The sequence below is a fragment of the Zosterops lateralis genome (genome assembly GCF_965231275.1).
Source record: "Zosterops lateralis genome assembly, chromosome: 3".
NCBI lineage: Eukaryota > Metazoa > Chordata > Aves > Passeriformes > Zosteropidae > Zosterops > Zosterops lateralis.
Window position 1 is genome coordinate 112,472,121 of NC_139764.1, and position 24,261 is coordinate 112,496,381.

The window sequence follows — 24,261 nt, forward strand, 5'->3', positions numbered from 1 at the left end:
TTTTTTCCTATTAAAATCCAGATTTGGGAAATCCAACAACACCCCATGTCTATTGGGAATAAAGAGTGAATTTAAAGCTTTTTTTTGGTGGGTGAATTTCCACATTTTTTAGGCAAAAAAAAAATATTTAGATATATTTTTATATGTGAATACATCTATTTAGTAAACAGGGTGCGGTTTCCATTCCCAAAATCCTGAAATAATCCAAAAAAAAAAAAAAAAAAAAAAGATGGAGAGAAAGGAAAAAGTGCCACTGATGGACTGAATTATCCGATTTAGGAGATTCCAGAATCCTGGAATGCTTTGGGTGGGGAGGGATCATCCTGGGAATATCCAGAATTTGGGAATATCCATAATTTGGGAATATCCATGTCCCAGGAATATCCATATCCCAGGAAAATTCATATCCCGGAAATTTCATCTTCCTTTCCTGGATGACCGAAACAATTCTGGATTTTGTCCTTTTACTTCCATTAAGTTTAATTCCAGCAAGAAATATTTGGAAAAAGCTCAATAAGGGACCCACTTCCAAACCCCTTTCCCAATTCCCAATTCCCAAACTGAGCCACAAATTCTGGGATTTGGAAGTGTCATCACCCAGAAATTCCCAAAGTTCCTCTCATTCCTCCTTTGGAATTCCTGCTTTGGATTCCTCAGGCTCCGAGGTGGAGCTCCTTGGTGCCAGAGTTTGGAGAATATTCCCAGATTTCAGCACCTGGAAGATTTTTTTCCAGTCAGAGGGAATTTTATTCTCCTTTTCCTCCTCCAGCGAGGAGCAAAACGCACAAAAAATTTTACAGAAATGCACAAAAATCCCTCTCAAATAAATCATCCCATTTTTCCCAGATTTCTGCCCAGACTCCCGGGAATCTCTTCCCGATTTTTTTTTTTTTCCTGAGGCAGCGCTGCTCTGATTTAAATTGTAAATTTGGGGAGGGCACAGCAAATCTGCTCATCCCGGGCTTTTCCAAGCGGAAAATTCCCTTTGTTCCCCACTCCTGGGTGAGTGACAGGCAGGAGCAGAAATCCCGGAAAAAAACGGGATTCCATTTTCCATTTTTTGTTTCCAAACGAAACAACAACATCCTCCTGTCTAGAGAGGGGATCCTCTGCTTAATTAACCACCACCCCTAATTAATGTTGTTAATTTCTGTCCGGGGTGGGGATTTTTTTTTTTACCAAAATCTGATTTTTCGGAGCAGATTTGAGGCGGTTTTCCCAATCCTGGGCATTTCCAGAGATCCCTTTTCCATCAGGGAAGTGTCGGAAAGGCTCAAAAATGAAATTATTGCTGTGAGGAGGCATTGGAGTGACAGCTCTGAGAGGGGTCTGGTCCCAATTCCTGGAAAATGGGAATTCTCTTGGGATAACGAGGAATAAAACACGTTTTGGAGCTGGTTTGGCTTAGAGGTTTCATCCACAGTGGGGTTTTCCAGATAATTTCCACACTTTTAATGGGATTTCATAGGGAAAAATGGGAACCACTCCAGCCAGGGAGGGTTTAGGGACAGGGAATTGTCCCCAGAGTGTCCAAGTTCAGCTTGGATGGGTTTGGGAGCAATTTGGGATTGTAGGAGCTGTTAGGATTGAAGGTCCACGGATCCCATCCCAAACCAGTCCAGGATTTTGTGATCGAGGACGGTCAGGATCCATCCTGAGGGATTTTTATGGAATTTGGGGATGGAAAAGGGAAGGGAGACCTTTCCTGGAGTCTTGAATTCCCAGTGAAGCCTCTGGATCCCAAAATTCATGGAATGAGGCTGGATCCAATCCCAGGCTGGGAGAGCTGGGAATTGAGGGAATTCCCTGGGAAAGGGGAGCTTGGGAAGAAATTCCTGGCTGGGCTGGAATTCCCAGAGAATCCCTGGGAGTGTCCAAGGAGAGGTTGGAACACCCTGGGATGGGATGGGATTTAAGGTCCCTTCCCAGCCAAAGCATTCCATGAGGTCACCACGAATTCCCATCTGGAATTAATTCCTTTAGGGAATCTCTTCCTCCTTGCTCTGAAGAATATTGAAGAATCCATGGAATCAGCTTCACTCTCTCCACACATTTCCCTTTTTCCCCTCCTTTTCCTCCTCATCCCTCCCCTCCTGGATCAGGTGTTGATCCAGAGGGATTATGTGCCCAACTCCAAATTCCCATCTGGAATCAAACTGCCTTTCGGGAAAAGCCCTTCCTGTTTATGGATATGATTTGTGGATCCACAGAATCAGCTTCACTCCCAGATTTTCCCTTTTTTCCTCTCCTTTTCCTCCTCATCCCTCCCCTCCTGGATCAGGTGTTGATCTGTTGGGATTACGTGGCCAACTCCAAATTCCCATCTGGAATTAAACTGGCTTTAGGGAAAAGCCCTTCCTGTTTGCTCTGAGCCACATTTTTGGATCCATGGAATCAGCTTCACTCTCAGATTTTCCCTTTTTTCTCTCCTTTTCCTCCTTTTCCATGGGTCAGGTGGAGCTGATCCATCAGGATTATGTGCCCAACTCCAGATTCCCATCCGGAATCAAACTGCCTTTAGGGAAAAGCCCTTCCTGGGAGTTTGCTCTGATTTATAGATCCACAGAATCAGCTTCACTCTCAGATTTTCCCTTTTTCCCCTTCTTTTCCTCCTCATCCCTCCCCTCCTGGATCAGGTGTTGATCCATTGGGATTATGTGGCCAATTCCAAAATCCCATCTGGAATTAAACTGCCTTTAGGGAAAAGCCCTTCTTGGAAGTTTGCTCTGATTTATGGATCCACAGAATCAGCTTCACTCTCAGATTTTCCCTTTTTTTCCCCCCTCCTTTTCCTCCTTTTCCTCCTCGTGGGTCAGCTGGAGCTGATCCATCGGGATTACATGGCCAACTCCAAATTCCCATCTGGAATCAAACTGCCTTTAGGGAAAAGCCCTTCCTGGAATTTTGCTCTGATTTACGGATCCGCTTCGCTCTCAGATTTTCCCTTTTTTTTCCCCTCTCTTTTTCCTCCTCCTGCTCCTGGTTTTCCAGGTGGAGCTGATCCGTCGGGATTACGTGGCCAACGGGGGCTGGGAGACGTTCCTGTCCTACGAGGACCCCGAGCAGGACATCCTGGTGGGGCTCCTGCGCCTCCGGAAGAGCTCCCCGGAATCGTTCCGGCCGGAGCTGCGCGGCGGCGTCTCCATCGTCCGGGAATTGCACGTCTACGGCAGCGTGGTGCCCGTCAGCAGCCGGGATCCCTCCAAATTCCAGCACCAGGTAATTCCTCCAAATTCCAGCAGCAGGTGATTCCCCATCCCGCCAAATTCCAGCACCAGGGGATTCCCAGTCCTTGCAAATTCCAGCCCCAGGTAATTCACAATCCCTCCAAATTCCAGCACCAGGTAATTCCCAATCCTTCCAAATTCCAGCACCAGGTAATTCCCCATCCCGCCAAATTCCAGCAGTAGGTGATTCCCAGTCCCACCAAATTCCAGCAACAGGTGATTCCCAGTCCCTGGAAATTCCAGCAACAGGTGATTCCCAATCCCTCCAAATTCCAGCACCAGGTGATTCCCAATCCTTCCAAAATCGAACACCAGGTAATTCTTCCCAATCCCGCCAAATTCCAGCACCAGGTGATTCCTGATCCCTCCAAATTCCAGCACCAAGTAATTCCCAATCCCTGCAAATTCCAGCACCAGGTAATTCCTGATCCCGCCAAATTCCAGCACCAGGCAATTCCTACAAATTCCAGCACCAGGTGTTTGGGATCCCTCCAAATTCCAGCACCAGGTAATTCCTACAAATTCCAGCACCAGGGGATTCTTTCAAATTCCAGCACCAGGCAATTCCAATCCATCCAAATTCCAGTACTAGGTATTCCCAGTCCCTGGAAATTCCAGCACCAGGTGATTCCCAATCCTTCCAAATTCCAGCACCAGGTAATTCCTGATTCCGCCAAATTCCAGCACCAGGGGATTCCCAATCCTTCCAAATTCCAGCACCAGGTAATTCCCCATCCCTGCAAATTCCAGCACCAGGTAATTCCCAATCCATCCAAATTCCAGCACCAGGTAATTCCCAATCCTTCCAAATTCCAGCACCAGGTGTTTGGGATCCCTCCAAATTCCAGCAACAGGTAATTCCTCCAAATTCCAGGACCAGATAATTCCTCCAAATTCCAGCACCAGGTAATTCCCCATCCCTGCAAATTCCAGCACCAGGCACTTCTTCCCGATCCCTCCAAATTCCAGCACCAGGTAATTCCTACAAATTCCAGCACCAGGTGTTTGGGATCCCTCCAAATTCCAGCACCAGGCAATTCCAATCCATCCAAATTCCAGTACTAGGTATTCCCAGTCCCTGGAAATTCCAGCACCAGGTGATTCCAAATCCCTCCAAATTCCAGCACCAGATATTCCCAATCCCTCCAAATTCCAGCACCAGGTGATTCCCAATCCCTCCAAATTCCAGCACCAGGTGATTCCCAGTCCTTCCAAATTCCAGCGCCAGGTAATTCCCAAACCTGTATTTAAATAAAGAAATAAAAAAACTCTACATGTCGGAGCTGGAATGGGATTTGAGCTCCTTTTCACTGGAATTCTGTCTCTTCCAAGGCTTTTTTTTTCCCAATGGGAAACATTCCAGCCATTGCTGGAGCTCTGAGATTCAAAAAAATAATTCCATGAGATTTTAAATAAAATTCCTTTCCCGATATTCCTGGAGCTGTTTCGTTCCCAGCCCTCAGGAGCTGCAGTGCTAATTGGCCTCCGGACTTCCTTTGTTAATTAATTAATTCCTGCTCAGGGGAAGGAATTCCGCTCCTGGAGCCTGCAGGAATTAATTCCCTCTGGGAAGGGGAGGTCGGATTTGGTGCTGCCCAGGGAACGGCTTCTTCCTGCTGGATCAGAATTCCCAGGAATCCATGGCTGGATCCCTCAGAGTGTCCCAGGAAAGGCTGGAGCCCCCTGGGATCGTGGGATGTGTCGGGGTTGGGAATGGGATGGGATTGAAGGTCCGTGGATCCCATCCCAAACCATTCTGGGATTCTGGGATCAAAGACACTCAGGATCTGTCCCGAGGGATTTTTATGGAAGTCAGGGATGGAAAAGGGAAGGGAGACCCTTCCTGGAGTCCCAAATTCCCAGGGAATTCCTGAAATTCCCTCCCAGAGAGGAGTCAGGATGGGGCTGGATCCAATCCCAGGCTGGGAGAGCTGGGAATGGAAGGAATTCCCTGGGATAGAGGAGCTCAGGGTGGAATTTGGGAAGGAATTCCTGGCTGGGCTGCAATTCCCAGAGAATCCCTGGGAGTGTCCAAGGAAAAGCTGGAGCACCCTGGGACTGTAGGATTGGAATGGGATGGGATTTAAGGTCCCTTCCCACCTAAACCAGTCTGGAATTGCAACACCCAAATTCCTTTCCTTGGACACTCCCAGGGATTCTCTGGGAATTCCAGCCCCTCCCGGCCAGGAATTCTTTCCCAAGCTCCAAATTTCCAGGGAATTCCCTCCATTCCCAGCTCTCCCAGTCTAGGATTGGATCCATCCCCATCCTGACTCCTCTCTGGGAAGGAATTTCAGGAATTCCCTGGGAATTTGAGACTCCAGGTAGAGTCTCCTTGTCCCTTTCCATCCCTGAATTCCATAAAAATCCCTCAGGATGGATGCTGAGCGTCCTTGATCCCAGAATCCTGGAATGGTTTGGGATGGGATCCACGGACCTTCAATCCCATCCCATTCCAACCCCACCATCCCAGGCTGCTCCAACTTTTCCTTGGACACTCCCAGGGAATTCTCTGGGAATTCCAGCCCAGCCAGGAATTCCTTCCCCATCTCCCACCTGTCACTGGGAATTTCCAGTTCAGAATTCCAGGGTGAATTCCCATCAAGGGGATTTAACCCTATCCCATTCCTGCCATGGAGAGCCAGTCAGGAACTCCGGGAGTTCCCACAAAAAATTCCACAACAAGGAAAAAATTCCCAGAGGAATTTATGGTTGATCTCAAACTCCAGATCATTCCTGTGCCAAAAAATCCGGATTTTTCAGAACCCAATCTTCACATCCTGACCTTGCTCTTGGGCTTCTGCTTTTGACCAAAACTTCCTTTTTTTTTTTTTTTTTTTTGACCAAAACTTTCCCTTTTTTTTCTGTTGTTCCTGCCATTCCAGGGGTTTGGAATGCTGCTGATGGAGGAGGCGGAGAGGATCGCCAGGGAGGAGCACGGGGCACAGAAAATCGCTGTAATTTCAGGTACTTTTTTTTTTACTTTATCCCTTGGAAGTTGTTTTTATTTTTAGAATATTTTTTTATCTTAATCTGAAAATAACCCAAATGTGTCACAGCCACTGCTGGGAAAACTCCTTGGGTTAGGGAAGATGCATCCAGAATTATCCTGGAGAAAGGAGATGGGAGAAAAAAAAAAAGTTTTTCCTCCTTTTCCCATTTTTCCTGACCCTGGGGGACAGCGAAGGGAGAACTTTGGGTTGGAACTGATGGGATTTTGGGAGCTGTGGCAGCTCAGGGAAGCTTTTCCAGGTGGAAATATCTGGGATCCAACAATCCCTGCTGGATTTCCTTGGGAATGTGGCCGTTCCCTGTGGAGCTGTTCCACCCGCTGGAATGTAATCATTTAATACAAATTACATAAATATAATAATTTGATATAAATTATATTGTTAGGGAATGACTGGCAGAGGAATCCTTGTAGGATTTTAAGGGATTTAACAGCAGAGCTCTGATCCAGAGGATTTTTTTGGGAAAAAAAAAAAATCCTTATTTTCTGCTGCTACCAAAAAAAAAAAAAAAAAAAAAAAAAAAAGGCAGAAATTCACAGCTTGGATCCGAGCTGCTGAACAGAACAGCTCCCTGTGTGTTCCCAGCTCTAAAATCCCGGGATTTTCATGGCTCATTGATGAGGATCAGAGTGAGAGCGGGGAAAACAACGTGCGGGAGGAGCCGGATGCTCCAGGAGAATTCTCTGGATTCTGTTTGCTGGTTGTTCCCAGAGCAGCTGCGGCTGCTCCATCCCTGGAAGTGTCCAAGGAAAAACCGGGAACAACTCGGGATTGTGGGAGGTGCTGGGGTTGGAATGGGATGGGATTTAAGGTTATTTTCCACCCAAACCATTCCGGAATTCCACGATTCCATCTCCCAGTGTTTTCCCCGTTTCTTCTGTTTGGTGTCAATCTGAACTGGGAATTCCACCTGGATTCCAGAATTCCATGATTCCATCTCCCAGTGGTTTCCTTATTCCTGTTTGGTGTCAGTCTGAACTGAGAATTCCACCTGGATTCTGGAATTCCATGATTCCATCTCCCAGTCATTTCCCTATTCCTGCTCGGTGTCAGTCTGAACTGAGAATTCCACCCGGATTCCGGAATTCCATGATTCCATCTCCCAGTGGTTTCCCTATTCCTGCTCAGTTTTAAGTCTGAGCTGGGAATTCCACCCGGATTCCGGAATTCCATGATTCCATCTCCCAGTCATTTCCCTATTCCTGCTCGGTGTCAGTCTGAACTGGGAATTCCACCTGGATTATGGAATTCCGGAATTCCATCTCTGAATCCTTTCCCTGTTTCTGCTGTTTGGTGTCAGTCTGAACTGGGAATTCCGTTTGTATCCCTGGAGTGCCGAGCTCAATATCCTGCAATTTCTCCAAGATCCACAGGTTTTCCAGCTGTTTCCTTGGAGATGCTGAATTCCAGTCCTCCCAGAGGTTTTATCCGGAATAAAAGCGCAGCCAGGAATTGTTGGTTTTTTTCTCCATCAGAGGGAGGAGTTTTAGGATCTGAAATGGAATTTTTTAATATGGGACATTCCCAACAAAAAAAATTCCTTTTCCAAAAGGAAAAATTCCTTCCTTCCTTATTCCAAAAGGAGAAATACGGAATTTTGGGACAGGACAGCGTGGAGGGGTTTGAGTGAAGTTTGAGGCTTTTTGTTAAAAATGAGCGGAAATCATCATTCCAAAGGCTTGGAAAAGAGGATCTTGGAAGGTCTTTTCCATCTCCCAGTCCTGCAGCTGGTTGGGTCCTGCTCACCTTTAGGGAGTGAATTTGGGAAGCTGGAAAAATCCAGAGAAATTTGGGATTTTCCAGCCAATGGTTCAGCACAGCCTTGGATTGACACCAGTTTGGAAACTCAATCCAGAGGGAGGGGAATTCGGATGGAAAACAGGGAGGAAAGGGAAATCCTGGCATTTCCTGGCATCCCAAGCTGTTCCCATTTGGAATCTCATCCATCCAGCCAAATCTGGTTTTCCTTCCGGCTCCGGAGGATTTCTGGCACAATCCGGGATTCCGGAATTTCCGTCTTCCTGCTGTAAAATCCCTGGATCCAAAGCTGGGAGTGGGAATGGGGTAATCCCTGATTTTCTCCTGGTGAAGGTCAGGAGTGGAGTGGTCAGGCTGGGGTGGCACAATCCCAAAAATCCAGGGAATGGGGAGTTCTTCCAATCCCACAAATCCTTGGTCGGATCCTTGGCTGTTGTAGGGAATGTGAAGCCACTGGAGGTGCCACCACATCCCAAAAATCCAGGACATGGAGGGTTTTTTCCAGGCTCTGAAATCCTTGGCTGCTCCTGGGAGTGTGAAACTACAGGAGATATCAAAATCCCCAAAAAAAAATGAGAATGGAGGGTTTTTCCAGGCTCCCAAATCTTCAGAATTCCCGCAGGAATTTCAAGGAGAAACTTGACTAATTCCTTGTTTTTTCTGGGATCTGGAATGGCTCATTCCAGTGGCTGACTTCTTTCCCAGACACTCCTGTGCCAAAGGAAAATTGGGATTTTCCTCCTGCCCCTTTTCCCATCGAGGGGAGAATTGGGAAGCTCAGAATTCCAGCTGCATTAAAAATCCACCTTCATTAAAAATCCACCTTGAACCAGGAATTTCCACGGAGAGAAGCTGGAAAAGCTTCCTGGTGAATCCAGAGCTCCAGGGCAGCTCAAAGTTTTCCTCCTCATTTCCTCCTCATGAAGAGCCCTGGCAGGAATGGGGACAGGAATTCCTGGATGAGGAGATCCCCAGGATTGATGGGCTCTGGGAAAACTTCCAAGGAGTTTTCCTTCCATCCCAGAGTTGTTATTTTTAGAAATGCCGATCTCAAGGCCGCTGATGAGAGAATTAGAAATGATGAATTGTGTTTGTCTGCTCCGGATTGATGACCTTTGGAAAAGGAATAGATTTAGTGGGATTTGGGAAAAGCTGGAACAGGGAATTTCTGAATTCTGCTGTGTGCGAGCCCCTGGTTCAGGATGGACTGGAAATTTTGGAGGTTTGATGTTGGATTAACTGGGATTTTGGGGCTGGAATGAGCAGGAAAATCATCTCTCCTTAAGCAGGGACAAGTTGGGATTCTTCAAAGTGTCCTGGCAGGAAGTTTTTATATCAATATTCATATTATGTGTATTGGTGTGAAGGCAAATCCTGTACAAAATGTAGGAATGGGAGTTGAAAATGTGGGGAATCCTGGAGATTCCTTTCCTTTCCTTTCCTTTCCTTTCCTTTCCTTTCCTTTCCTTTCCTTTCCTTTCCTTTCCTTTCCTTTCCTTTCCTTTCCTTTCCTTTCCTTTCCTTTCCTTTCCTTTCCTTTCCTTTCCTTTCCTTTCCTTTCCTTCCCTTCCCTTCCCTTCCCTTCCCTTCCCTTCCCTTCCCTTCCCTTCCCTTCCCTTCCCTTCCCTTCCCTTCCCTTCCCTTCCCTTCCCTTCCCTTCCCTTCCCTTCCCTTCCCTTCCCTTCCCTTCCCTTCCCTTCCCTTCCCTTCCCTTCCCTTCCCTTCCCTTCCCTTCCCTTCCCTTCCCTTCCCCCTTCCCCTTCCCTTCCCTTCCCCCTTCCCCTTCCCCTTCCCCTTCCCCTTCCCCTTCCCCTTCCCGGGTGTTTGGAATTCCCAGCAATGGAAGTGGGCTCAAATCAGAGCCGTGACCATTTTCCAGGGATTTTTTTTGTTCCTGCAGAACTCCTGAGCTTTCCCTCCTCATCCCTTCCCGTGGAATTCCCGCAGATTTTCCACCCTGCCTTGAGCAGAGGAGGAGGGATGACGGAATAACCTCTGGATTCGGGTGAAGGTGGACAAAGGACACCCTTCTCTGTCCTTGGAGCCTTTTCCTGCCGTCCCCTTGATGCCTCCTCTGGCCGTCATTCCCACTTTGAGGCCTGACATCCCATAATTAGCCCCATCTGACCCAAATCCCGGGAGCAAACACTTCCAGCTGTTCCCTTAAAACAGCTCCACTGTGGGAAATGCAAATTCGGAAACGTTGGGAACGCCGGGCCCTGCCTCTCCTCAGTGACACAGGGTCTGCTCCCACAAATCCAGATATTCCAGATCCTTTGTGATCCCCAGTTCTGGTGTCATCCTCGTGTTTGGAGAGCCTGGAGAGAGGTCTGAGATTCCTTGGAAATTCCGTGAAATGACAAACTCTGGAAAAACTTGGGGTTTTTCGTTGTTTGGTTGTTTTTGTGGGTTGGTTGTTTGTTTGTTTGTTTGTTTGTTTGTTTGTTTGTTTTTTGAGGAATGCCAGTTTGTTCCTTTCTGGTGGCCTCCACCTGGAATATCTGCAGGTGGCTGGGATAATCCTGAGGGGCTGGAATGTGAGATATTCCTGCTTGGCTCTGGAATCTGGATGTGACATCTCCCGCCTGGCTCCACTCAGAGATTCTGCTCCCAGGGCTGGAGCCCCTCTGGAGCCAGGCTGGGAGAGCTGGGAATGTTCACCTGGAGAAGGGAAGGATCCAGGGAATGCTCAGAGCCTAAAGGGGCTCCAGGAGAGCTGGAGAGGGACTGGGGACAAGGGATGGAGGGACAGGACACAGGGAATGGCTTTGAAGGGGAAAAGGGGAATTTGGGTGGGATACTGGGAAGGAATTCTTCCCTGGGAGGGTGAGGGGGGTTGGGATGGAATTCCCAGAGCAGCTGTGGCTGCCCCTGGATCCCTGGGAGTGTCCAAGGCTGGGCTGGACGGGGCTTGGAGCAGCCTGGGATAGTGGGAGGTGTCGGGGTTGGAATGGGACGATCCATCAGGTCCCTTCCAGCACAAACCGTCGCTGTGATTTTATCCCACTGGTTTGTCCTGGGCTCCCCTGGGCATCCCTAACTCAGGGAATCCAGACTGGGACTCAGCTAATCCAAACTGGGACTCAGGGAATCCAGACTGGGATTCAACAAATCCAAACTGGAATTTAGCAAATCCAGACTGGGATTCAGCTAATCTAGACTAGAATTCAGCAAATCCAGACTGGCATTCAGTGAATCCAAACTGGGACTCAGGGAATCCAAACTGGGACTCAGCAAATCCGAACTGGAATTCACTAGATCCAAACTGGGATTCAGTTAATCCAAACTGGAATTCAGTGAATTCAAACTGGAGTTCACTAAATCCAAACTGGGATTCAGGGAATCCAGACTGGGATTCAGCAAATCCAAACTGGAATTTAGCAAATCCAAACTGGGATTCATTGAATCCAAATGGCAATTCAATGAATCCAAACTGGCATTCAGCAAGTCCAAACTGGGATTCAGCAAATCCAAACTGGAATTCAATGTATCCAAACTGGGATTCAGCAAACCCAAACTGGGAATCAGCAAATCTAAACTGGAATTCAGGAAATCCAGACTGGGATTCAGTGAATCCAAACTGGAATTCAGGAAATCCAAACTGGCATTCACCAAATACAAACTGGGATTCAGGACATTCAAACTGGGACTCAGCAAATCCAAACTGGAATTCAGTGTATCCGAACTGGGATTCAGCAAACCCAAACTAGGATTCAGCAAATCTAAACTGGAATTCAGCAAATCCAGACTGGAATTCAATTAATCCAAAATGGCATTCACCAGATCCAAACTGGGATTTAGGAAATCCAAACTGGGACTCAGCTAATCCAAACTGGGATTCAGCAAATCCAAATGGCAATTCAGTGAGTCCAAATGGCAATTCAATGAGTCCAAACTGGGTGGGACTCAACAAATCCAGACTGGGATTCAGCAAATCCAGACTGGGATTCAGTGATTCCAAACTGGCATTCATGAAATCCAAACTGGGATTCAGCAAATCCAAACTGGAATCCAGCGGGAGAAGCTGCCGGGGCTCCCCCAAGGACAAGGGGTGGCCTCAGGCTGTCGGTCCCTTCTCCAGCAGAGCAGCCCGGGGCGCGCAGTGAAGCCCGGGCAGGGCTCGGTGCTGACGTCTGTCAGCCTTATCTGCCCGCGCTGCCAGCGGGAGCAGCCGCGCTCGGCCTGTTCCGACAGCTCCTGCCTTATCTCCCGCTGAACTGAACTGAACTGAACTGAACTGAACTGAACTGAACGGCCGATTGAAAACCCTCCCCACCCGGGCTGGGATTGCGTTAACTCTGTGAGCTCCTGCTTTGTCAGGCAGCTCCAGCTCCATCGCTGGGATCATCCCAGGAATTGGGGAAAAACCATCCAGAGGTTGGGTGTTCCTCACCTGCTCCACTCAGAACAGAAATTTGGAAGAGCTGGGATTGGTTTGGTTTAACTCTGTGAATTCCTGCTTTGCCCAGCAGCTCCAGCTTGGGATCATTCCAGGAGCTGGGAAAAACCATCCAGAGTTTGGGTTCCCTACGGTGCCTGGAACATGAATTTGGAAGAGCTGGGATTGGTTTAGTTTAATTCTGTGAATTCCTGCTTTGTCAGGCAGCTCCAGCTCCATCACTGGGACCATCCCAGGAATTGGGAAAAACCATCCAGAGTTTGGGTTCTTCTCACCTGCTCCACTGAGAACAGAGATTACAAAGATCTGGGATTGTTTTGTTATAATTCTGTGAATCACTGCTTTGTCAGGCAGCTCCAGCTCCATCGCTGGGATCATCCAGTGATGAAGATTCCCAGGCTGGGAAAAGCTGGGGGAAAACCATCCAGAGTTTGGGTTCTCCCCACCTGCTGTGCCTGGAACAGGAATTTGGAAGAGCTGGGATTGGTTTGTTTTAATTCTGTGAATCACTGCTTTGTCAGGCAGCTCCAGCTCCATCTCTGGGATCATCCAGTGATGAGAATTCCCAGGAGCTGGGAAAAGCTGGGGGAAAACCATCCAGAGTTTGGGTTCTCCCCACCTGCTCCGCTGGGAACAGGAATCTGGAAGAGCAGCACCCTTTCCTCACCTTCCCCTCGGAACCACCTCTCCTTTTATCCCCTCAAACCATTCCTGGCTCCCGAGGAGGCTCGGGGCGGGCTCTGCTCCGTGTGGCCTCATCCCAGCCCCTGCCAGGAGCCCATTTCCATGGAGCTGGGGATGGAGCCGGCGTTCCCCCGGCCCCGGCCAACATTCGGGGGCCGTCAAGGAGAAAATTAACGTGGCCGCGGGCCAGGGATGTGTCACGGCCCAGTGACAGCACCAGGGGGGAGGAGGGATGGATTCCTCTGACGTGGGAGGGGCTCCAGCACTGGGATCATCCCAGGAATTGGGAAAAAACCATCCAGAGCTTGGGTGTTCCTCACCTGCTCTGACTGGAACAGGAATTTGGAAGAGCTGGGATTGGTTTGTTTTAATTCTGTGAATTCCTGCTTTGTCAGGCAGCTCCAGCTCCAGGATCATCCTGGGAATTTCCCAATTTCTGGGATCATTCCCAGCAGTTGGGGAAAAAACCAACCAGCTTGGGTGCTTCCCACCTGCTCCGCTCAGAACAGGAATTAGGAAGAGCTGGGATTGGTTTGGTTTAACTCTGTGAGTCCCTGCTTTGTCAGGCAGCTCCAGCTCCATCCCTGGGATCATCCCGGGAGCTGGGAAAAACCATCCAGAGCTTGGGTGTTCCGCTTGGAACAGCAGAGTGGGTGAAATTTGGAAGAGCTGGGATTATTTGTTTTAATTCTGTGAATTCCTGCTTTGTCAGGCAGCTCCAGCTCCATCCCTGGGATCATCCCAGGAACTGGGAAAAAACATCCAGAGCTTGGGTGTTCCCCACCTGCTCCGCTGGGAACAGGAATTTGGAAGAGCTGGGATTGGTTTGTTTTAATTCTTGAATTCCTGCTTTGCCCAGCAGCTCCAGCTCCATCCCTGGGATCATCCCAGGAGCTGGGAAAAACCATCCAGAGTTTGGGTGTTCCGCTTGGAACAACAGAGTGGGTGAAATCTGGAAGAGCTGGGATTGGTTTGGTTTAACTCTGTGAATTCCTGCTTTGTCAGGCAGCTCCAGCTCCATCCCTGGGATCATCCCAGGAGCTGGGAAAAAACATCCAGAGCTTGGGTGTTCCCCACCTGCTCCGCTGGGAACAGGAATTTGGAAGAGCTGGGATTGGTTTGTTTTAATTCTTGAATTCCTGCTTTGTCAGGCAGCTCCAGCTCCAGCACTGGGATCATCCCAGGAACTGGGAAAAACCATCCAGAGCTTGGGTTCTCCCCACCTGCTCCACTCAGAACAGGAATTAGGAAGAGCTGGGATTGGTTTGTTTTAATTCTGTGAGTTCCTGCTTTGCCCAGCAGCTCTAGCTCCATCCCTGGGATCATCCCGGGAGCTGGGAAAAACCATCCAGAGCTTGGGTGTTCCGCTTGGAACAACAGAGTGGGTGAAATTTGGAAGAGCTTGGGATTGGTTTGCTTTAATTCTTGAATTCCTGCTTTGTCAGGCAGCTCCAGCTCCATCACTGGGATCATCCCAGGAATTTCACAATTTCTGGGATCATTCCCAGGAGTTCAGATAAAACCATCCAGAGGTTGGGTGTTCCCCACCTGCTCCACTCGGAACAGGAATTTGGAAGAGCTGGAAGTGATTTAACTCTGTGAATTACTGCTCTGTCAGGCAGCTCCAGCTTCATCCCTGGGATCATCCCAGGAGCTGGGGAAAAACCATCCAGAGCTTGGGTGTTCCTCATCCGCTCCGTTCGGAACAGGAATTAGGAAGAGCTGGGATTATTTGTTTTAACTCTGTGAATTCCTGCTTTGTCAGGCAGCTCCAGCTCCATCACTGGGATCATCCTGGAAATTTCCCAATTTCTGGGATCATTCCCAGCAGTTGGGATAAAGCCATCCAGAGTTTGGGTGTTCCTCACCTGCTCCGCTCGGAACAGGAATTCAGAAGAGCTGGGATTGGTTTAATTCTGTGAATTCCTGCTTTGTCAGGCAGCTCCATCACTGAGCTCATCCCAGGAAAAGCTGAGGGAAAACCATCCAGAGCTGGGATTAATTGACTTTAACTCCCTGAACTCCTCCTTCATTCTCTGCATTCCGAAGTTTCCCAGGGATCTGCAGGGGTCCCAGAGGAGCTGCTGCTCCCTTCCCCTCCCCTGGTGCTGCCCCAGGGGGACACACGGGCTCAGAGCGTCCCCAAATCCCAAATGGTTTGGGTTGGGAGGGACTTAAAAGGCCCCCTGTCCCACCCTCTGGATAAAATTCCACCTCCCACCATCCCAGGCTGCTCCACCCTTTCCTCGGACCCTTCCAGGGATGGGAAGTCCAAGGAGGAGCCCTGTCAAGAGGGACAACAAAACAAAAACAGAAATTGTGGAGGGTTTTTTCCGAACCTCCTCGCTTCTTTTTAACCAGCAGCGTTATCTCTGTGAGCGTTCTGAGCCACCCAAAGCGGATCCCTGGCACAGAATTCCCAGAGAATTCGTGGCTGCCTCATCCCTGGAAGTGTCCAAGTGCAGGTTGGAGCCACCTGGGGCAGGGAAGTGTCCGCTGCCTGTGGATAAGGACATCCCAAGGTTTTTCCCAGCCAAGCCATGCTGTGATTCCCTGCTGGAGGAGATGGGCTGGCTCTCAGGATCGCTGAGTTTATCATCCCAAAGCCCACAGGGAAAAAAAAAAAAAACAAACCAACGGATCATGGATGCCTCACATGCTCAATGACTCATCCCAAATCCATCTCCTGGGCCAGATATTCCAACCACCACCTCTGGAGAAGCCTCAAGAGCTAAAAAACCTCCCAAACTCCAGAATTGTGACAGATTTGGGGGTGAGGAGCTGCCACATTTCCCTGTCCCCATCTCTCCCGATGCCCCATGGCCACAGCAGGGCAGCAGTTTGTTAAATCCTGGAGGAAGTTACAGAATTACCTCCTAAATGTTTCTTTTTGCTTGGATTTGAGGCGGGAGATGGGCCAGCTCTGCCTTTTCCTGGCGCCACAGTCGGGGTTTGCCGGGTGTGGGCATTAAGGAAATGTTGCTTCCATCATAAAAGGATCAATGAGACAGAATCTCCCCATCTGGAATCTCTGGGATGGGTCTCACCTGCAGACTCGGCCTTCAAAAATCACTTGTCGTTCCACTTTGCATTATTTCCTTGGTTTTTTTTTTTTTTTTTTTTTTCCCAAAAATCCTGTTCGGGTTTCTCCCCTGGTTTTTATTTCTCTGGCTGAGAAGTCGGAGCAGCCCCATCAGGAAGATTCCGAATCTCCATATTCCCATCAAATCCAGCCCCATCAGGAATGTTCTGCACCTCTCTGCATCCCCATCAAATCCACTCTGGATTCAAGTGGAGCAGGGGGGATTTTTTTGGGAGGCTGGAGGGCGATTCCAGATCAATCCCAAGTTTTCTGCCCCTGGATCAGGGGTCACAGATGGTCCCATCTCGGATCTCCAGTGGCTGCTGAGCTGACGAACGACACCCAGGCTCCCAGAGAGCTCAATTTTTATTTTTTCATCACAGACCTGCGATTTCAAATTACCCCAGCCGTGGGATCGTGGCTGCTCGGGGCCGTGCCGTGACAGAACCTTCGCCGCCAGACACCGGGGCTGTGAAAACAGTAATTTAAAATCTCCGGGAAACGTTCCAGCCAGGAAAAGGAGGGAGAAAAAAAAAAAAAAAAAAAAAACGAAAAAAAAAAAAAAAAAAAAAAAAAAAAACCCAAACCGACTTGCATTTGACATTAAAAACCAGAGGATTTCGGGGGCGGGTTCCTCCCGCAGGTCCAACAAACGGCGGCTCTCAGGGGTTGGGCACAGCCGGGGGTTGACTCCGCTGCCGGTTTTGGCAAGGATTCTCATCCCGGGATCATCGCTCCGTGATCCCGCGGCTCCGAGGAGCAGCGTGTGAGCGCGTCAGGATGTGGCTAAATCACGGCCCTGATTAGCTCCCGGTGGCTGCCGAGGCGGGAGGAGGTCACGGAATACTCAGCTCTCTCCCATCCCCGGGATTCAATTCCCTCCGGGAATATCGATCCCGCTGAGAGTCGCTCGGCAGGGAAGAGCTTCAGATCCTGGGCGTTGGTGGGTGAGGAGAAAAAAATATCCGAAATCGTTTCTGGAGCTCTGGTTTAAGGCAGATTCAGTGATGTTAAATGGGGTTTTAATTATCTTTTCAATATATAATATTGGATTCCTGGTTTTTCAGAGGGAATGAGGCCCTGGCTCAGGTTTACAGAATTTGGGGCTGCCCCATCCCTGGAAGTGTCCGAGGTTGGACAAGGCTCGGAACAATCTGGGATAGTGGAAGGTGTCCCTGCCCATGGCAGAAGGATGGAACTGGATCAGCTTTGAGGTCCCTCCCAACCCAAACCATTCCTGGGGATACTGAGGCACATTTCCAAAATCCTCCAATTTTCCAAGGGTTTTTATCTCCTCAGTATCTTCAGGAGCTTCCAGAAAATCCTTCGCCGATTCTCTGATTTGAAATACAAATCTTTGCTGCAGGGATCATTCCCTGGTTCCTTAAATTCAGAACTTTCCTGGGATTGCTCCGACGTGCCCGGGTTTGCTCAGGACTGTTAAAAAATTGGGATTTTCCCTCCATTTCCTCAGTGCTGATAAGGCAGGGTTTGGTTATCTCTGATCCTTTGCCTGCTCCCTGTTGTTCCCATTCCCAGTGAGGGATTTGTTGGGATTCACATGAAACAGCCTCATGTTTTCCAACATTTCCATGGATTGAAAGCCTGGATTTGACATTTCAGCTCATAAATTGGTTCTGCCAGCTTGAAGAGTGAGGTCTTGCTCCAAAGCAAACCCTGGAATGTCCACAAGTGTCGGTGGCATCCGTGTCCTTGGAATGCTGTAGGTGACGGCCAAAGCTTTTGTCACTTCCTTCTCCGTGGCTTTTCCATAAAAAATGGAATTCCAGCTGTGGAAAAACGTTCCCCTTCCCGACACGGCGTCACTGGTGCCAAGAGAAACAGCTTTGGCCATCCCGAATCCCTGTGGCCATCCCAAATCCCCATGGCCATCCCAAATCTTCACACCCATCCCAAATCCCCATGGCCATCCCGAATCCCCGTGGCCATCCCAAATCTTCATGGCCATCCCGAGTCCCCATGGCCATCCCAAATCCCTGTGGCCATCCCAAATCCCTGTGACTATTCTGAATCCCCATGGCCATCCTGAATCTCTGGCTATCCTGAATCCTAGTGGCCATCCCAAATCTTCATGGCCATCCCAAATCCCTGTGGCCATCCCAAATCTTCATGGCCATCCCAAATCCCTGTGGCCATCCCAAATCTTCATGGCCATCCCAAATCCCTGTGGCCATCCCAAATCTTCATGGCCATCCCAAATCCCTATGGCCATCCCAAATCCCCATGGCCATCCCGAATCCCCGTGGTCATCCCAAATCTTCATGGCCATCCCAAATCCCTATGGCCATCCCAAATCCCTGTGGCCATCCCAAATCTTCGTGGCTATCCCAAATCCCCGTGGCCATCCCAAATCCCTGTGTTTGGCTTGAGACTCGCTGCTCATTCTGGGTGAAATCCGTAGCATTTTGGTGAATGTCACATCGTTCTTCCATAGAATTCCAGGATGGTTTGGGTGGGAAAGGACCTGAAATCTCATCCAGTTCTGTGGGCAGGGACACCTCCCACCATCCCAGGTTGCTCCAAGCCCCGTCCAACCTGGCCTGGAACATTTCCAGGGATGAAGAATCCACAGATTCTCTGGAAAAACCATTTCCTGTCCCGTTGGCCGATCCCTTTCCCAGCAGCTTCCAAGGACAACCTTCCCAGCGATCCCTCAAATTTTCCGGGTGTCCACCTGGGATTTCCAGCCTCCCTTTCCCACAGGCAACAAAGCTCTGATCCAGGTGGTTACTCCCTAAAAAAAAAACTGGAAAACCGCAGTGGGGTGAGGCATTGGGCAAGCTCAGCTGGCTCAGGTCATCCCTGGAATATTTGGAGCTGTGGGCAGGAATCTGCCGGGCCGGGATGAGCCCGGATTCCGCATCCTGGGAGAAGATCCCGGCGGCTGCCGAGGCAGACTCGGAGATGAAGTCCCCGGTGTGTCTGTGCCGCAGATATTTTATGAACTATTAGCAGGTCGTTAATGGAGCTGAAAACAATCTCATTTTCACTCCGCTCCGTGCCCGGCGAGCCGTGGCCGAGGGATCTTGGAGGATACTCGGATGCCGCGTCGGTAATTCCAGCGCGGCGGGGCTGAGTCAGAGACGGGGATTTATGGATTTACGGGATGGTTCTGCCACGCTCCCGTGCCCGTGCCCGTCCCTCTGGGCCACCAATGCCTTTATCCCCGGTGCTTGAGCTGCTTCCCTCTGTCCCCCCTGCTCCAGGCAGCCTTCAAAAATCTATTTCATTCATTTTCGGGATGCAAATTCTTCCAGGTTTTTGGGAGGTTATCAGCGGTTTCCGCCGCAATTCGGGTGCTCCCAAAAGGGGATTGAATTCGCCGTTGTCAGAGGATGTGTCACTCCAGGATTGTGGGGAGGGGACACTTCCAAAAAGCCTCACCTGGCTCCCGGGTTTCCATCCAGGTGGGTGGGATCGGAGCCTCTGTCCTTGTGCTGGATCTGGATCAGGATGAATCCTGCTCTGCTGAGCTCTGGTGTGGTTGGATACGGAATATTTAACATTAAATCCCTGTCCTAAAGCTGCAGGGTGAGGAATTCGGCCAGTTCTGGCTTGGAAAACCATGTTTTTGATCTTCTTTCAATGCTGCAGGATAGTTCTTTCGGGATATTTCTGGGAGGATTTCTTTTCCCTGGAAAACACGGGTGCAGCTCGGAGCAGTGGGAAGGGTTCTGCCTGGACAGGTTCTGCCGGCTCTGGGGAGTGTTTGGGGTAAATCAGAGCAGCAAAAATTTGGGAAGAGATCCTGTTCCATGGAGACCTCTTTAAAGTTTTTGGGATTCATGGAAGCAACTTGAGACGTTGCCTTCAAACCCCTCACGTTTCCCAAAGGATAAAGAAAAAAGAGGAGTTTTTTGTTAAAGGACTCTGATGGAGGTGGTTTAAAACCATCAGCTGAATTATTTGGTTGTCCTTCAGTTTGAGGTGCTGCTGAGCCTTTGTCCAGGTTGTTTGGGGTTGTGGATGATCTTTCAGAGCCAAAATTTGTGTTTTGATCTTTCGTGGTTTTGTGATCTTTTGTGGTTTTGTGATCTTCTGTGGTTTCGTGATCTTTCGTGTTTTCGTGATCTTCCAGAGCCAAAATTTATGTTTTGATCTTTCATGTTGTTGTGATCTTTCATGTTTTTGTGACTTTCCACAGCCAAAATTCCTGGTTTGATATTTTGTGTTTTCGTGATCTTTCATGGTTTTGTGACCTTCCAGAGCAAAAAATTCATGTTTCAATATTTCGTATTTTTGTGATCTTCCAGAGCCAAAATCCGTGTTTTTTACCCCAACTCATGACCCCAGGGGATGTTTTTTAGGCAAGGTGTTGACCCAGGCCATGGTTTACTCCAACTCAGAGGTCTCAGCCCTTGCAGACAGAGCTCAGGAAGAGGGGAATGGATGTGTTTGCAGTCCACTTGGGCTTTTCCTTGTTTCCTGGTTCCAAAATCGGAGTGAATTTGGGTTCTTCTGCTGTGACATCACAGGGACTTCACCACCACTTAGAAGGGAATTTGCTCAGGTGTTCCCCGATTTGGGGTCCTTTGTGGTTTTCCAGAGTCTTCCCAGCTGCCGGAATGGGGAGAGGGACACAAGGACATTTCAGGCCTGGGGGGGTTCAGGTGCCTTTTCCACACCTTAAATTGATCCAGTTTGGACTTGTGGGATGAATCCAAGAGTGGTCGGGGTTGGATGGGACCTTGAGGACCATCCATGTCCAAGCCCTGCCGGGGGGATGCTGGATGGGAGTTTGTTGCGATCTTAAACCCTTCAGGAACTCCTGAAATGTGCGTTCAGGGAACAGCTGAGGGTTGTTTTAACCAAACCTCCCCGAGCAGCCACAGGGGCAGGAAAGGGTTACCAGGTTCCAGCAGATTCCTGGAGAGCCCTGGAGTTTCCAGGAAGGCTGGGGAGGGATCAGAGGGAAGAGGAGCTGCTCTTCCTGCCAGGAGAGCCGAGTCCTCTCCATCCTGTGATGCCGAATCCCTCCTCCCTCCCCGACGAGTAATTAATGCATCTGTGAGTAATTAACTGAGGTGGGAAGGATGAGGAGCTGGGCCCGTCCTGCCTTTCCTGTGGGAAAAGCTCCTCCTGGGCAGCCCCTCAGGAGAGGAAGGAGAGGGAAGAGGCTCTCGGAGAACGCTCGGAGCCGTCCTGGCGGAGGAGGAAATTGGATTGCGCCCACTCGAGCACCTGGAGTGGAGCTGAGCTCATTCCCAGAGCCTCTGGAATGGCTCCGGGGGCTTGTAGGGCCCTTCAGCTCCCGGTGATGATCCCACAGCTGGGCCCTCGGGCTTTGTCGTGCCCGGGGATCACATTTCCCATTTTTCCACTCCGGTTCCTTTTCCCTCTCGGAGCTCTCGGGCCGTTCCCGAGACAAAGGGGCACAGTCCAGGGGAGGACGGAGCAGCTGCGGCTCCTGCCTGAGCAGCACCGTAATTAGTCCAGCTGTTAACGAGTCAGCGCCCCCGTTCTGGCACAGCAGCCGAGTCTGCAGAGGCCGAGCTCCTTCCAGCCTCATTCCTCCTTGGAATGGCCTGTCCTGGCTTTTCCAGCTTCGTCCCCACGGAATTTTAACCTCCTTGTTGTTTCTCCTCCTCACAGGTGTCGGCACCAGGAATTACTACAGGAAGATCGGCTACGAGCTGGAAGGGCCCTACATGGTGAAAAGGCTGGAATGATGGTCCCGGAGATCCTGGGGGAGCGGGAAGGACACAAGGTTTATCCTGGGAATTGTAATCCCAGGACTTGCTTCTGCCAGAGCTCCGGAGTTGGGCTTGGTGATCCCGGTGGTCTCTCCCATTTCCAGGATTTTATGGAATACGGCACCATCTCCCCTGGGAAGAGCAGCCCTGGGATCGTCCCGTTCCCCCCAGAGAGGGTGGGGACATTCCAGGTGTCTTGTCACCCATCAGGACGGGCCTCAAAGGTCACATTTGAGGGGTGAAATTTTGGGATCCTTTTGGAGCGGCCTGGTGGGAAAAACGCCTTTTTCCTGACGCTGTCAGCTTTTGTAGAGTTCTGCATTAAAACCGGGAATAAATTCTGTGCTTATTTATTTAACACCGGGCTCGGCTGCTTCTGTCCATCCCAAGCAATCCCAAATCCAATCCTTTCCCAGGAGGAGGCCGTGAGGGTTGGGAAGGCAGGACCTGCTGGTGGGAGGAACTGAGATTCCTCAAAAATCCAAATCATCCCTCAGGGAGGAGCTGAGGGTGGGAGGGATCTCGGAGCTCCCCACTCCAGGCGGGTCGGGATGGTGATCCCTGGGTATCTCCCAAGGGTGCCACATCATCCCATCCCATCCCAGCGGGAATTGGGACTGCTCCAGCACCGCCTGCCCGTGGTGGATCCCTCCTGGCTGTTCCCATCCCTGATTTTGGGCAGGGTTTGGTCCCAACAGGGAGGGGAAGGTGGATCCCGCAGATCCTCAGATTCTCTTCACGGATCTCCTCATGGAGATGGGGTGGAATTGCCTTTCCTGCCAGGAATTCTCCGATTAAAGCACCTCCCTCACCTCTGCCCAGCCCAGGAACCCCAAGGGCAGGTGGGTGTCCTTGGACATCCACAAGGGTGACACCATCATCCCATCCCAGCGGGAATTGGGACTGCTCCGGCACCACCTGCCCGTGGTGGATCCCTCCTGGCTGTTCCCAGCTCTCCATCCCTGGTTTTGGGAAGGGTTTGGTCCCCGAGTCTCCCAGCACGGAGGGGAAGGTGGATCCCGCAGATCTTCAGATTGTCCTCATGGAGAAGGGGTGGAATTGCCTTTCCTACCAGGAATTCTCCGATTAAAGCACCTCCCTCACCTCTGCCCAGCCCAGGAACCCCAAGGGCAGGTGGGTGTCCTTGGACATCCACAAGGGTGCCACCATCACCCCATCCCAGCGGGAATTGGGACTGCTCCAGCACCGCCTGCCCGTGGTGGATCCCTCCTGGCTGTTCCCATCCCTGGTTTTGGGAAGGGTTTGGTCCCAGCACGGAGGGGAAGGTGGATCCCACAGATCCTCAGATTCTCCTCATGGATCTCCTCATGGAGATGGGGTGGAATTGCCTTTCCTACCAGGAATTCTCCAATTAAAGCACCTCCTTCACCTCTGCCCAGCCCAGGAACCCCAAGGGCAGGTGGGTGTCCTTGGACATCCACAAGGGTGAATTCCAGGCGGGTCGGGATGGTGATCCCTGAGTATCTCCCAAGGGTGCCACCATCATCCCATCCCATCCCATCCCAGCGGGAATTGGGACTGCTCCAGCACCACCTGCCCATGGTGGATCCCTCCTGGCTGTTCCCAGCTCTCCATCCCTGATTTTGGGGAGCGTTTGGTCCCAGCATGGAGGGGAAGGTGGATCCCACAGATCCTCAGATTCTCCTCATGGATCTCTGTCGGAGTCCAGGACATCCCCTTGGATGACCTGGGACCCAAGAAAGGGAATTTGAGCCCTGGACAGGGGGGTGTGGAGCTGGTCCAGGGGGGTTGGAGACGTTGGCACAGAGCCCAGGAAGACACTGAGTTTGATCTCAGCCCATGGGAGAAACTTCCAGCACAAGAAGAGGAATTGCAAATCACCAGGAAGTGAAAACAGCAGTTTAGCACAGTAGAAGATGAAAAATTCAGTAGTTTTAGAGTTCATAGAATAGAGGTAAATGGGGGACAAGATGGTGGGATTTGGGTGGTACCTCGTGTCCCTCTCCTTCTTCCTCATCCTTCATCTTCTGAGGTGGTGATGACACCAAGGTAGTGAGAGTGGATTGGGTCAAAGCAGAAATGACCCTTTTAGTGTGAGCACTGGGTGTTGGTATGAAATTGTAAATAACAGACACGTAATTATCTGTATAAATGTGAGGTGATGTCCCATCAGGGGCAGTCTCCTCATGTCTCAGCTGTCCAGACCTTGGCTGGGAGCAGAGAAAAACTCTGAGATATCAAATAATAAACATCACGAGAAACCGGAAAACAAGGTCTCGAAGAGTCTGCTTTTTATACCAACACGACTCGGGGCTTTTAGAGGGCCAAGGACTTTAAACAACCTGAATCTCGGGTGAGAAAACCAACCCGAGAGATCTCCTCATGGAGATGGGATGGAATTGCC

The 24,261-nt window shown here is 50.1% G+C and overlaps 1 protein-coding gene across 1 annotated transcript in view; it reads left to right on the plus strand.

Annotated features, from left to right (window-relative positions):
* The window catches only part of ELP3 (elongator acetyltransferase complex subunit 3), a 94,887-nt gene extending 72,988 nt beyond the window's left edge, over positions 1–21,899 (plus strand). Inside the window, exons 13-15 of the mRNA XM_083856303.1 lie at positions 2,992–3,219; positions 6,113–6,194; positions 21,775–21,899. Of these exons, the coding sequence (XP_083712429.1) occupies positions 2,992–3,219; positions 6,113–6,194; positions 21,775–21,851 (387 nt within the window). The 3' untranslated portion in view covers positions 21,852–21,899. The remainder of the gene's footprint in view (positions 1–2,991; positions 3,220–6,112; positions 6,195–21,774) is intronic.
* Positions 21,900–24,261: the final 2,362 nt, after the last annotated feature.